Source organism: Pithys albifrons, chromosome 2, assembly GCF_047495875.1.
Source record: "Pithys albifrons albifrons isolate INPA30051 chromosome 2, PitAlb_v1, whole genome shotgun sequence".
NCBI lineage: Eukaryota > Metazoa > Chordata > Aves > Passeriformes > Thamnophilidae > Pithys > Pithys albifrons.
In genome coordinates, this window is record NC_092459.1 from 44,415,959 (window position 1) to 44,430,532 (window position 14,574).

Here is a 14,574-nt window from a genome sequence, read left to right on the forward strand (position 1 = left end):
TATTTCTTACATTATAATAGAGTTTGGAGTCTGCATTTTAAGCATAAACTGTGGATAATTTTATGCCATGATGTTCTGAGTGAAAAATTTAATCCATAACAGTGGACCATTCAGAGCTATAGCCTGTGGAAGACAAACATTTTTTAAAAAAATCCTTAAATAACTGATTTTTAGAATTGCAGGGACATTTGTTTGGATTTTGGAATGTGCTTCAGTTATGCAAGAAAACGAACATGACAGTCCTCAATTGCTTTGACAAGGATAATTTCAGAAACATTGCCCTATCATTCCACAGATTGGCACCTTCTCCTTCTTTGTTATAAGGCTTTTTTTTCTGTGTTGGCTTTTCTCAGCAAACTGCCTCTTTGCCAGGAGATTTAGAATGTGTTCTGAAACAGACAGTGAGGTGTTGTGGATTGGGTTTGGTTAGAATAGAAGGTTTGACCTATTGACTATTTTTGAAGTCAATAAGTATTTCTTCTACTAGCACAATGCAGAAGTTTGCAAGCTATTCAGAAATATGTATTTTCTGTGGGCTTAATCACACTAGTCAGATCGCTGGTTTTTGTAGTCATTTCCACACCAAACCTGCTCTTAGATATGTAGATTTCAAATGTTTTTGAGTCTAGTTTGGCATTAATGGTTTAGCATTCAGATTTTGTATTCGCTTTTGAAATAGCAATTAAAGTTTGAACAAAGGTTGGAATTGGGGTCTAGATTCATCACTGTAATGGACAGGTCACAGTAAGGCATGAGCAGCTGTGAGCAAGAGATATGACAATGACAGGGACCCTTGTCTTGTTGAGGATGCCTGCAGGGAATTAAACCTCAGGCTCTGCTTAGGGACTGCATCTCTGCAGGGACATCTTTGCTCCTTCTTAAGGACCATGTAACTTCACTCTGTGAAAGGGATTCCACAGTTGTGGAGTCTGTATTGTAATGTGTAGGAGCCGGGAGCAGCTGAGTGCCAAGGAGAGATTTCAAGGAAGTCTGTGGATAGATCACAGGAAACAAAATGGCACAAACCTGTTCTGTTGCCAGTGGTACACCCCCTTCTCAGGATCTGGGAAAGGCTGCACGTGCAGTCCCAAGGTTTGGCTTGTCACCGTGATATTGTTCTGCTGGTTTCTATCCACTGATGACTGCTTCCAGCATAAACAAGATCCCAATTGCTAACTTAAATAATGAGTAGAGATGTGCATGTATGTGTTGGTCATGTGTTTGTGTGAGCATTGGGATGGCATGGGGTGGCAAGAGGAGAAGAGGTACCAAGTGAGCAAAAGCCCTTCTGGTGTTCTTTTGTATACTTAATATAGAAGTTATAAGAAGGCATAGTCCCAATTGCTTTTTAACTTTGTAGATCACCTCCAGTAGGCAGATTGTCTCGCAGACCACTTCCCCTCCCCTTGGCGATCAAATAACATTCCTGTGGTGACTACAGCAGTTGCTTACATGGAAAAATAACATTAGGAAAGTATTTAATGTATTTTTAGCTGTCTTTAAATGCATTTTAGCAGCTGGAAACAAGAGAAGTTAGTAGCATGTGACCTGCAAGCTCTCCACAGACCACCACCAAGTGTGCAGGGATCCACCGCTGATAAAGAGACCAAGGCTGGAAAACGTTGGGTAGGATGATCCCCTTTAACCTGGGCTGGTCACAGGAGCTCAGGCTAAAGGGATAACCTCAATTTTTGTGGAATGTAAGTGATAATGGTATGATAAATAACAAGTGTGATTTTAGATCCTTTCTTTACACTGATCTGAGTCTTGGGTTAGGGTTAGGATTAGGGTTAGGGTTAAGGTTAGGGTTAAGGTTAGGGTTAGGGTTAGGGTTAGGGACTTTTTCAAGGAGCTTGAGAAGAATTTAGTGGATTGGAGTGCCAAAACATTATAACTGTAGAGATTAGTGAATAGAACGCAGGTAGAGAGGCAACAAGCTCATAGCTATCACTTATCTCATCACTCTGTGATCAAGGAATATCCTGAAATTCTTGTGAAGAGCAAATCTGTTATCAAACACTAGTGGGAGCTTTCCCCAAGGGAAGACTTTCCCTGAGCCAAGGGCTCATTCACTCCTGTGACTGTGTGGTTGCTGAACCAGGGGACATCCTCTCCGGACAGTCTTCCCTGGCCCTGCTCCATTCCCAGCACAGAACCACCACCCAGCACCCTGATGCTGGACTCCTGCATCACCCAGCTCACAGCAAGTATGTTCATATTTCTGGGAAGAATATACCCAGCAGGTGGAAGTTGAGTACTATTTTTACTGTTGCTGTTACAGTGAACGTAGAGAGCATGATAATTGATTATCTGGGACAACAGAAATGCACAGGAACTAGAATTTCAAGGATTAGGGTCTCCCCGAGGATTTCCTTCGAGTTTCAGTGAAAGAAGAGATAACCTTTGTGGTGGAAGCGGAAGCACAGCTTTCAGTTCCCATCTGCAGCCAGCCTCCAGAGACAATAGCATTAAGGGTGATGTGAACTTCCTCTGTTCATCGCCATGGGACAGGAGCCTGACGCAGTTATCTGCACTTCTATAGCAACGCTATTCAACTCCTTGCAGCTTATTTTTTGTCCTACCAGAGACATTCAGTTAATGCCTGCCTCTGATGTGTCTGGGGGTAATGGTTCCTTGTTTCTTCTGTTTTAAAGGACATTCATGGAAACTAGGTGGCAATTTTATCCTGAATAAGGAGGCTAATATTCTGTCACTCTGCATTACTCAAATGACTGTATCTCCTAGAAAATAGATTTTAGGTGTTTTTGGTTAAGTGGCATTAAAGTTTTGTGGACTAAGCAGTAGGATTTCGTTGCATATGCATTGTCCCATTTTAGTGGAAGCTTTGCATTAACAAGTTCCATCTTAATAAATTATTTGGTTCAAGCTGCCTTGGGACTTACACTATCATAAGATCCTGCCCTTAATACGAAAATGTAAGCACAGATTCCTCTCCCAAGGCTAAAGCTATATAAGAAGACTTACACTTGAAGCGAAGAAATCCTCTGTCTTCATCAAGATAATTTTTCTCTGAGAATAAGTAGAAAAAATATCCACGCACTTTAGAGAAGAGGAAATTCTGCTGTAGATTGTTCTTCCTCCGTTGTGTTAAAAAAGGAATCTTGACTGAATATATAGTCTGTTTCCAAACTATTGGTATCTTTCACAAATATAGGCTGGTTGACTTAAAAACAAATAGCACAATTTCTGTAGCCAAAGATAGTTGTCATCGTGCACCTATTAATGAGTACGCATATCTCTGAACATCAAATGCTGTGCTATTTTCAGAGGTCCTTTCTGATCCTTTTTTCCGTTCTTTTTTTTTTTTTAATTAGTTCTTCTTACCCTCCTGCCATTTTTTTCAAATCTCAGTGGTGGAAAGCAAAAAAGAAAGGGATCTAGGAAAGGAGATGTTCTCATCTGTCCAGCTTCCCCACATCAGGAGCTACTCCATGCATGTCATTCCTGGCAGATGTTTACCTCATCTGCTCTTAAAAAACTCTAGTGATGGGGCTTTGACAGTCTCCTTAGGCAATCTGTTCCTGTGCTTTGCTGTACCTGTCATTAAGAAGGGTTCCCTGATATCTAACCTGCACTTAAAGGCCATGATTTCCCCTTGCAACCCATCATCAGGCTGACCTTACAGCCAAACCAGCTCCACCAAGTCAACTGCAGTTTCCTCATGCCAACACTGCCTCTTGGGCAATGTGCTCTATTCTGGCTGTAATAGCTGACGTGATGTGTGTGCCACTGTTTTTTTCAAGTGTTGAGCCCAGTGTCTCAGGGGCTGGCGACAGGCAGGTTTCCCTCTTGGATCCCATGCAGCTGACAGGAAGGAGGCTGCTTTCCAGTAGAGGGTATTGAATAAGGAGATTCAGTAAATCCCAGAAGAGACACTGTCAGAGTGAAACTGCAGCAGTTTTACACTGATAAAACCAGCAGTGCTAACCGTGGTTGCAGGCCTCAGAACATGAGCTGAAGCCTCTTCTGTCCTGGAACAAAATGTGCTGTGAGAGCAGTTGTGCCATGTATTACATATATGCAATCAATCACATCTAGCAGTTTGGACATACATTTTTTTGATGAGAGCATTTCTATAATGATTTTAGCAGTTTTAAAGAGTTTTAAAGAAGCAGAGTGATCACAGATTTGGCTTGGGTTTTTTTTGGAGTTGCTTCCTTTTAAACGATAGCATTCCATGGCAGCCAAGCCTGATGGCAAAGCTGTAGATGCCAGCCTGCTGCAAGTGAGCTTGAGATTCTGGGGAACTGAGGCAGTCACGATTGAGAGTGGGTCAGTGTAGGCACAAGCATATCATAATATTATCATTGTGAGATAAACTCTGAGCCAGTTTTTTAATACACTTAGAACAGTGATGAATCATGTAAAAGTGTTTTCTTCTGCAAATTATTTACAACTGGAAGATGATAGTCGTGAATTAATGTAAAGCAGCTGAAGAATTACCCCTGGCTGCTCAGAATAGGTGTTTTTACAATGGAAGCCAGCTAGCTAAATTAGGTGTATTTCTGCTGCTTGAGTAAATTGTAGCAGTATGTAGCTAAACAGGTTTTGAGACTAGGAAATTTTAGTGACATCCAAAATAAATAAAGATTTGGATTAGTAGGAATGGGGGTATGTTGCCATCAGCAGGGGTGAATAACCTTTGTGTAACTGGCAATTTTGGTAAGTGGGTCAAAGTCATTGGGGTTTGTCTCTATATTTTGACACATGCACTACAAACATCCTGATATCCATTTAATTTTACAAGGTGTGTGCATGCACCAAGATAATGCTCCAGAGGGTCACTGGCAGGTTACAATGTGCCAGCCGTCACATGCACAATGTCTAGCATGGTGCCAAGATAAAAGGGGGTGTGCGAGCATCAACAGCATTTGGAGCCCTACACAACACCTGTGCTCCACCAGTATCTCCCTGGCTGTCTGTCACTGAGCATCCCATTGGCATCCAGATCTGTTTCTGTAAGACATTTTTAAGTAATTCATCCCCCAGTTGTTTTCTACGTGACCTGGAAGAGCTTCAGTGCGTTACCCATATTCCTTCATGGAGGAAAGGAAAGGAAAACATTTATTTTCAAAATGAGACTTTGGGGTTTTTTTTACTAAACACAGTCAAATTTGGACTTTGTATTCTGCACAGCATAGAGGTAGATTTATTGTGTAAGAGAGGTTTCAGTTTCAAACTAGTAATTAGAAGAACACTTTTAACCCTTTGTCAATATAAAAGTAATTTCAGGTGCTCAGGAATCCTCTGCCTCTTTCTTGTGGTTTTTAAAAAAATTGTGAATGTTTTCCAATCTGCAACTATTGAGGGCAGAGAGAGAATATACCTGTAAGCTGCTAGGAAACATAGAGAATAAACTCATCTCCCACTTCCTGCTTCTTGTAACAATTGTCAGTAGTAGGTGCATCTCAAAATACACTTTTTGACAAATTTTGCACTGTTAAATAAGGTATTTTCTATTGGGCAAACTGTGTTCGCGCCCCATGGCTGACAAGCAGAGGCCTGAGACAAAGCCTGCTGGAGTCAAGCGGCTTTTGTTGAAGTGTAGACCCTTAATGTTTTCCTAAAAATCAACAATGCTGTTAGCCCACGTCTCCCCTTTCCCACCCCATCTCCTCGGGGAGAGGCAGAAGCCTGTTTGAAGACAAACAAGTCGCAGAGCCTACAAGGTGTAAATATCTTTCATAAATGCCAACGCTGAAAAGCCTGGGCGCTGGGTGTGTGACACACAAAGACAGGCAGTTCACGCTGAGCAAGGGGCGAACAATATGCCAGCACTGCTGCAGCCATCGAGGTGTGCCTGCATCGCACCTGGGCATCCCTGCATCCCCCTGCTCCCCCTGGGGACACACACATGGGGTATCTATCAGGAGGGATGGGGAGCAGTACTACCTGCTCCTCACCCCACTGCCTCTGCTTGCTCCCCTTGCCACCAATCTGGTCATGCCGCCTCTGCCCTCCTCCTCTCCCCGGCTTCTTTGGGCAGAGGCTGATTTAAATAGGTTGGCAGGGAGCCAGGAGCTCATCATTTTAATGCAGTGTAAAATGGAATGTGCATAATTATATGCAAGCCATATGTGAGGGAGACAGCTCAGCTGTGAATTTAGGGAGGCTGTGAGAGGGAGAGAGCGAACAGTCAGGAATCAGATGAGATGGAGCGGAATGGAGTGCAAGTGTCACTCAAATGAACAGTGTAATGAGCGTATTGCTGACACTCCTCCTTTCACCTGCTTCTCCCATTTGCTTTAACTCAAAAGCAGAAAATGCTCTAGATGAGAAGGGAAAAATACTGTATGCAAGCAGGATTGCTAATGGGCTCTGATAATGTCTCCATTTAAACTTCAGCTTTCTTAATTAACAGCGTAGTTCCAAACAACCAGTAACTTTTAATGCATCTTTGTTATTAAATATTTTGACCGCATTTGACTGAAGGATCATTGTTCTCACTAGATGATTGCTCCTTTCAAAGCTTCACTTAAACATGGAGGGGGAATCCATTTATTTATAATAGTATTACATGTAAATTATGAGTATGAAAACTTTTTTGAGTGCCTTGCTGTTAAACTGAAAATACAAATACATTATCTAAGGATCGCTTAAGCATGTCAAAAAGTTTAAATGAGTACCTATGTAATGTAATCCTGGAAAATGCAATGGAGTAAATTGAAACTCTAAGTTACTGAGTTTCCAGCTCAAATATTTCATTTCAGGTTTGTCTTTTGTTGTTCTAATTATTCCACCACAATGAATTTGCATGTTCAACATAAGCTATGTAAGAAAACAGCATCCCAAGTTCTCATATCTAAAAGGTGTACTGAGTATTTAAAGAAACTTTTTAATAATGTTGTATTTTGGGATTCCCGTCTGTTTTAATGATCTGAGCTGTTATGCTTTTAGCTATTTTTTTCCTTCCATTATTTGTAAGTCCCTAAATAGGCCATTATATTTCCCTTCAGGCTAGAGATGAAGATGGACATGCTGAAAATTTTCCCCAGCAGCACTATGCTAAGGAAACTCCAAGACTTGCCTTCAAGAATAACTGCGAACTACTTGTAAGAATAACATACTTACAACAAGTCTAGATTGTTACTTTAGCACAGTGAAAACCGTTTTTTTTAAAGGCTTTTGTTCATTATGACATACATTATGAAATATGATAGGGGGGTTTTTTTCCTGTTTAGTGTTCTAATGCTAGTTCTGCTATCCGTGAACAGTTTAAGATCTCAATTTGCTTGAAAAATCTCATATATTTGATGTCAGCACATGAATGGCCTTGTCATACTACCTTGTCTTGCACTGGTAAATCAGGGAGAGGCACACAGGAAGTGGCTGGTGATGCACAAAAAGTCCCACCTACTGCCCTAAGTGCCCCAAAACTCACTTTCCCATCCACCTTTTAGCTTTGCCTTGTTTTTGGGTGGCAGCGCTGCATTTTGTTCTGCTGACAGGCAGTCCGCCCTTATTCCTCCCCTTCATAGCTGCATGCAATCTGGAGTATCCTCTCCCCTCCTCTTCACTCCTTTCCTCTCTACTCCTCTCCTCTTCACTCCTTTCCTCTGCTATGGGGAAAGAGTGAAAGCCAGGAAAGCTTACATACAGGGAGCCTGGAGTGTTTACAAGCCATAAGAGAGATGATATCAGCTGTGAAAGAATCTCTGTTCCAAGGCAGGGTTGATTCACAGTTCGTTTTAGCATTTGCAGCTAGGCAAGATTAAAAGCAAGCAGGAATGCCTATTATATTTCTATTAAATGAATCTGTTGGGACCTAATGTTCTTGATTAGCTTGTGAAAATGAGTGCTCCATGATGAGTTTTTCTGTTTGCCTAAAGTAAACAGAGGCTGAATTGTAATACATTTAAAAGAGATTCATGCATGGCTTTCGAAAAGGGAGTTTTAGATAAGTTGGTAATCTCTCCCTTACATTCACCTTTCTTCTGGTCTGTACTTAAGTAAAATGTATCATTTGGTTAAATGGAAGTATTTGTGGAGAGTCTGGACACGAAGTTAGACTTTGAAATAACAACACCACCTTTTTTTTTTTTCTAATTGTAACTACAGAAGAGGTGGGTGGGAGTGGAGGAGCAAGCTGTGTTTCATCTGCATTAAAGCCTGTGCCTGCCTCCTCCATAGAGGATGCAGGGACAAATGCCAATCTTGGTGTCCCAGGTGCCACAGCCAGTAAAAGTAAAGCTGATGAGCTGACCTAACCCAGTGATGAAGTTCAGTCGGCTGATGAGAGAAGGCCAGCAGCCCAAAAATGGTGGCTAATCCCCACTCCCAGCACTGGCCAGAGTCCCAAGTATCTTGGCCACACTTGCATTAGGTGGCCCATGGGGTCTCTTACCCCATGGTGTCCCCTGTGCTGAGCTAACCCTTGGTTAGGTATAAAAAGTACATCTTAGAGTCACAGGTGTTACTCAGAAGGGTCAGTTTGTCCCCAGTATCTAGCCAAAAACAATGTGACCTGTTAGACCTAGTCTTGGTTCCTCTTAAACCTTCTGCAGAGTTCCTGGTGGTTTCAGGGGAAGCAGTATTACATCCTAATGGGAGAAAACTAGACAAACAGAAAAAGCAATTCCCTGGTGTAGTCATAATTCTTGTACCAAATACATGACACTGTTTCTTCAAGGCCATGCTTCATTACTGTGCCGCTGGTCAAATCAGGCCTGACGAACCTAGAGCTGGAAGAAAACATGATATAAAATGTCATGTATTATTTCCATTGAAAATCTGCTTTGTTTTTAGGGCAAGCAATCAATGAACCAATTAACCTACTTTGTGCTATTAATAAAGCATTTTTTAATGCCCAGTTGCTTGTTCCTCTATTAATATGCATATAAGTTTTTGCTGTATTATATCACCCCTGTACCTGGCAAAAGCTCAAGTCATCAAAGTTAGTCTTTCATGTGCTTTTTTGAACAAGCTTCAGTTCTTGTTTAAGGAAGTAATAAAAGTAATTTGTTATAGTTTTATTTTTCCTATGCTATTGGAAACAAAATTGGCAGGGATGTAATGTGTACTCAATTTGTACGTGGAAAAAATAGTACATAACTAATGAATATGTACCTCTGCTATCCTTAAAGATGTGTTTTAGGGACTTTCTGTGAAAATATGTTGAGTGTAAGTTTGGGTGGTGGGGGAACTGATGTTATTAATTGAAGATGCTATGTGTTTCACAGAGAGATGGTGTTATTCCTTCTATACTTTTACTTTTTGGGAAGCAATGCTATATTAAAATATGCTCAAATGTAAAGCAAATGTCATCAGAACTGGCCATTAACACACTGTCTTTCTCTTAAAGGCTAGTCAGTATTCCTAGGGAGAGGAGAAAAAAACACATGAAAGAAAGGAGCGGGGACAGCTGACCATCTAAAAAAGTGTTTTCCCAATGATGAAAACTTACCCAGAATCTAGCAGCACAAGTCAGATGCTGGCTGAGTGAAAAGCAGGGATTTTTTAAATGAAAGAGAAACTGAAACTTTTTTATGCTTTTGAGAATCAGGAAATCCTTGGAGTTTTCTGAGTGCAGTTGAGAGTAAGTAGTGTAATAGGCTGTCAGGTGAAATTGGAGGCTTTGTCTTAAAAGTGCTTTCTTTGCTTTAGGGTTCAGCTGCCATTTTCCAACAAGGTTTGTTTCAGCAAGTGCAGGGTCCTCTGTCTGGGAAATGCTCGTGCTGGGAGAGTGCTGCCAGGCAGGATCCTGGGGCTGGGTCGCTGCTACTGGGTCTGCATGCCTGGGCTCTCCCAAAAGAGCCAGGCTACACTGCCTGAATCTTAACATTCACAGCCACACAGAGCAAGTTTTAACTCCTCAATACCTGGTGAGATTTTAAAGCATAGTAACAATGAGTATTACAAAAGTAACAGAGTGTTACAAATGGCATGCTTTCTTCATTGCTTACTCCTCAGAAGAGAAGTTGGGTGGTGAGGTACGACTCAGATATTCTATTTGTTTGGTTTTGGTTGGGGTTCGGGGGGGGCTTTGGTTTTTTTTGGTGTTTTTTTCTGTTTTGCTGTTGTTGTTGCTGTTGTTGTTGTTTGGGGATTTTTTTCCCTGACAGAGAGCAAGATTGACAGGAAATAGGAGGAAGAACGGTATAATTTAGGCAGAAGAAACCCCTGAAGTGCTTACAGTAGTTCTGCTCAGTAAGAAAAGCAGTGACAATTAAGTATTTTCGTTGGTGTAGAAAACCATTGTGCAGTTACAGGATTAGGATAGGGTGTTCATTTTCCAAGCTAAATCCAGATATGTTGTGTCCTGACATTTGTTGTATGGCACAAAAACTGAAGTGGTTAGGATGCTCTAAGCAATGAGCACATCAAATTTTTCTTTTGAATTTTTTGATATTTTTAAGAATCATGTTTTCTTAAGTTTAACTACCCATGATAAGTAATGAGAACTAAATTAAAAAAAATCTATTTTTAAAGAGTCAGGTCAGCACACTGTCTTGGCCAGCCATTCATTCTTCTCCCATAGACACTGCCTCAGAATTTGAATTTCTTATTCCATGAGTGTCTGGAAGCTTTTCTTTCAGGCACATCTCTTTGTTTCCAGAAGGAAAAGGCAGAATTCAGTCTCCCTTGTAAGCTGATTGTCAAGGAACAGTACAGTCCAGCTAATTGTGGATGTGGGGAGAAAGATGGGATTAACTGTGGGGAAAGGGAAGGCTGGAGTGAAAAGGCCAGAGAGAAGGCCACAGCCCCAGCTCTAGCTGGATAAAATTCCTGAGCCATTGCCTAGAGAAAGAAAAAATCCATTTGGCACCTAGCCAGGTTAGTCAGGGTAGGAAGAGTCATGCTTGGTTGCCTTTTAACAAAAGTGGAAAAGAAAAACCAACAATTCATCCTTCCTCCCCCAGTTACTCAGAATATTGAGTCGAGGTTTCAGATTGTCATGCTGCTGTATGAGGTAAGGAGGGTTTGATGGGTTAAGGAAATTAAACACCAGGTTGCTTTCCAGATCATTTGTTTATGAAGATGATGTGAGTACCACCCACCACTATGGGATTATATGTAAAGCAAACAAATATCCAAACAAAACATAAACACCCTGCAAAGAAATTCTCTTCCAGTCCCACACTCAGTGGTGATCCATAGTTTTCCTGCAGTAAAATCATGATCTTTTCCTATTTGAAATGAAAAAGTCTGCTCCTAGTAGTTCTACTCTGAAAGTATACATTTGTGAGTGCAGTGAATTATAAGTTAGTCCTGGTGCTTGGCAACTATTATGTAAGAGACACAAAATAAAACAGGCTTGCTATTGGATTAACGCAAACTCACCTGTGGCAGGTTATCTTTAATTACTGACAAAAAGAGGCAGAGAAAGCTCTGAAAACATATCTACAACTGAACATGAAATGCAAAACGTTCTCCTATGAGCAAAGCCGAGATGAGCCAGAGCTACATCTAATGCTTTTCTTTAAGTCATATTCCTCTGCTTTGCTGTTCCAGCACTAGAAGCAGCATCAGAAAGAATGACACGTGTGGGCATCCAGACAAGGCAGGAAGGATGCAGGCAGGTTAACTTCAGAATTATAGTACTAGAATGTGGGAAAGATTTCATACCTACTAGACTGATACTAGAAGTTCTGAGAATATTTGTCATTGGATGATGCTGATAGGTCTTGCAGTTGTAGTCAAGTTAAATATAAATAGGCGTATCAGTATCCTTTGAAGGCCATGAGATTTTTGGTTTCAGAAAGTGAGGCTTGAGTTCTTTTTTCTAAGGTACCTGACCTGCTTCCTGTGCCTGTGTCAAACCCCCTCCCTGTTAGTGCTTCAGCAATAAAAGAGCTCTCAGACCATTTGTAATCACCGTGCCTCAGAGGAGGACAGAATTAGGGAGAGATAGCTTTGCTCATCCCCTCTCTTGCCTTTTCATCCTTTTTGTCTCCTGTGCTGTCTCCTTATTCTTAGAAGAGTGGAGAGAAAAAGCAAAAGCACTTGCCCTTGTGCTCTCCCTTGCTCTTCCTTCACCCTGTTAGGTGCAAAGTGACAGAGGGAGGAGAGCACTTCCTTTGTCCTGGCCCTGACTTGGGCATGTCCAGGGGTTTTGCCAGAAAGCTGGAGTGGAAGCATCACCCAGCAGCATTGAGGGATCCAGGGCCACACCTAGCCTTTTAGATACCAATCTTGTGATCAGAAGGCAATTTTGGACCTCAGAATGGCAGGAGGTGAAGGGGAAAGAGGCCTCTGATACCTTGCAGAGTTCCAGATCATAGAGTTACCAAGCCTGATGAGAGTCTGAGACTTCCACGGCCATGCTCAGTGCTGTGACAGCATCACTCACTGTTTGCTGCATCTCACTGCTGGTGGTATTTTTTGGTGTTTTTCTGATGATTTCTTCTGTTCCTTGCCCAGTTTGCTGCCACAGTCAGTTGCACTGTAGCATACGCAGTGATTCAAGCAGATGACTGTGCAAAACCCGTAACAGCCATTGGAGAGGCTGCTGTTGGTTTCAGGGACTTTGGATTAGGCACAGAGAGCTGTCAGAAGGGCGGTTATGGCCCTGGAACAAAAATATGGAGAAAAGCAATTGTGGCAGTGAATTGATACTGATGTTCTTAAAACCTCAGTAAACTTGGCCACATGAAATTCGACCTTTCTTGTGACTGAAATAACAGTGATCCGTAGGTCATATGATAGACTAATCGCCTGTAATGTTTCATTTTCAAAAACTAAATTGTCCGTGAGCTGTAGCAGAATATTTTAAAAAGAACCTTCCCAAAACCCCACTAAAAACTTGCTTTCTGTTTCATTTCAAGTGAGGGCAACAAACCAGGCAAAATTATTCCAAAGGGTTTTTTTGTCCTTAATTGCTGCCAGGCTGAACGAAGGGCTGTGTGGTGTTCACATAGCATATTCCTAAAGATTGTTGAAGTCCACAGGTTTCAGTGAATGCACTGAAAATTGCAGTGCTCAGCCCACAGGCAAATTTGCAGCCCTGTGGGAAGAGGGAAGCCCTTACACCTGTCTCCAGCTGACCCTTTCTGCCTGCTGCCTGCCAGTGCAGTTAGGCACCCATGGGGCACTGGCTTCCTTGGCATCTGTGCCCTGATCAACATCTCACTGGGGTAAAACAGGACCAAACACAGGGCTGCAGCCTGCCAGCTGCCCCATGGTATGCTCTCCACAGGAAGTGGCAGGCTCTATGCCTGTCTGCACAGTTCTAGTTACTAGCGTAGAACAAATGCAGCCACTGTCTTGCCTGGCACACAGGCCGTGTCCTCCTTGCCCTGCTTTTTAATGGTGTGTTTTTCTATCTCATGGTGGAAGTGAAGCCCATCTCTCATGTTACAGCAGCATGGGCTGGACCTGGGAGATTTGGATCCTGTTCCTGGGGCTGCAGGAGGCTTTCTTGGGAGTCTTGAGAGATTTCCTTGGTCCTTCAGGCCTTCTGTTCTCTTTCCCCCATCCTGCACCACCATGCTGCTAAACTAATATGCTGTTTTTTCTTGACTTACGTCATGTTTAGGACTCCACAACCCCTGATCGAAAGCCCAGTGCAATCAATAGGATCCCTCCTGTTAACTTTAGGTGGGCTCCGACTGACACCCTGTGTTCTGTAGACAAAAAAAATGAATGACTGCTTTGAGGTATCTTCTCCTTGCTGACCAAAAATTGCAGTAGCCCAGCTAACAGCTAATTTGAAGTGTACAAAACATGATCGTTATTAATAATATCTAAGCTAAAGGCTGCGATCAGAGACCAGTTCCAGGAATTAGTAGAAAACAAAACCCTGTCATAGCAAGTCTGAGATAGCAGCTCTGCTGGAAGTAAGACCCAGACCTCACTCCTTTTATCCTTGGGATTAGCAAGTGACCATGACCCATAGCATTAAGGAGGGTGAGGGATTCCCCACGCCTCCTGCAGAGGTGGGCAGGGGAGCGCCATTCACCCTTGAGAGCAGCAAGGAGGGTAAGTCTGCCAGTTCCCAGCAACACATAAAGCAGAAGGTAAAAAATGCACAGGAGCATGGAGAGCAGGAACAAGGAAGGGAAGGAAGGGAATAAAAGGAACAAAGCTCCCCCATGGCCTGGTATGCAGCTTCCTGCACAAGGCAGGCTGGTCCCACCAGTAGCTCTACGTAATCCCCACCTTTTTGGTCCAATGTACCACGTTAAGGAAGATGATTCAGGGACCTCAAGAGATGGAATAACAGGTGTGACAGTGAGAGGAGAGGGCAGCATGGGAAGATGGGCAAGGGGAATGGGACAGATTAGGGGAAAATCATGGCTGCAGACAGTGGGTGTTTGGTTCCCTGGAGCCAAGAGCGAGTCATATCCCCATATCCCACTGCAGCCAGCTACAAATAGCAAGCAACTTTGCCCAATGCCTCTAATCTAGCATTTTCTTTCATACCAACACAGGAGCATTATTTTAGGATGTGGCACCTGACCTTTTGTGAGCACAAGACTGCCTTTCCTCAGAAGGAGGCAAGTTTTTTATTTTTAACATCAACATTATTATTGTTTTGAAAGAGAAGCAGAATGCATTTGTTAAAAATGAAAATAATTAAAATCCCATTACAGCTCTGAATCTGTCATCTTCCTT

The 14,574-nt window shown here is 42.3% G+C and overlaps 1 protein-coding gene across 2 annotated transcripts in view; it reads left to right on the top strand.

Moving 5' to 3' along the window:
- SOBP (sine oculis binding protein homolog) overlaps positions 1-14,574 on the top strand; it is a 113,404-nt gene that overhangs the window by 55,716 nt on the left and 43,114 nt on the right. The window contains exon 5 of one of the 2 annotated variants that reach the window (XM_071548853.1): positions 6,978-7,073. The exons of the other annotated variant lie outside the window; for it this stretch is intronic. Coding sequence (XP_071404954.1) covers positions 6,978-7,073 — 96 coding nt within the window. The remainder of the gene's footprint in view (positions 1-6,977; positions 7,074-14,574) is intronic. 2 annotated transcript variants of the gene reach the window in all.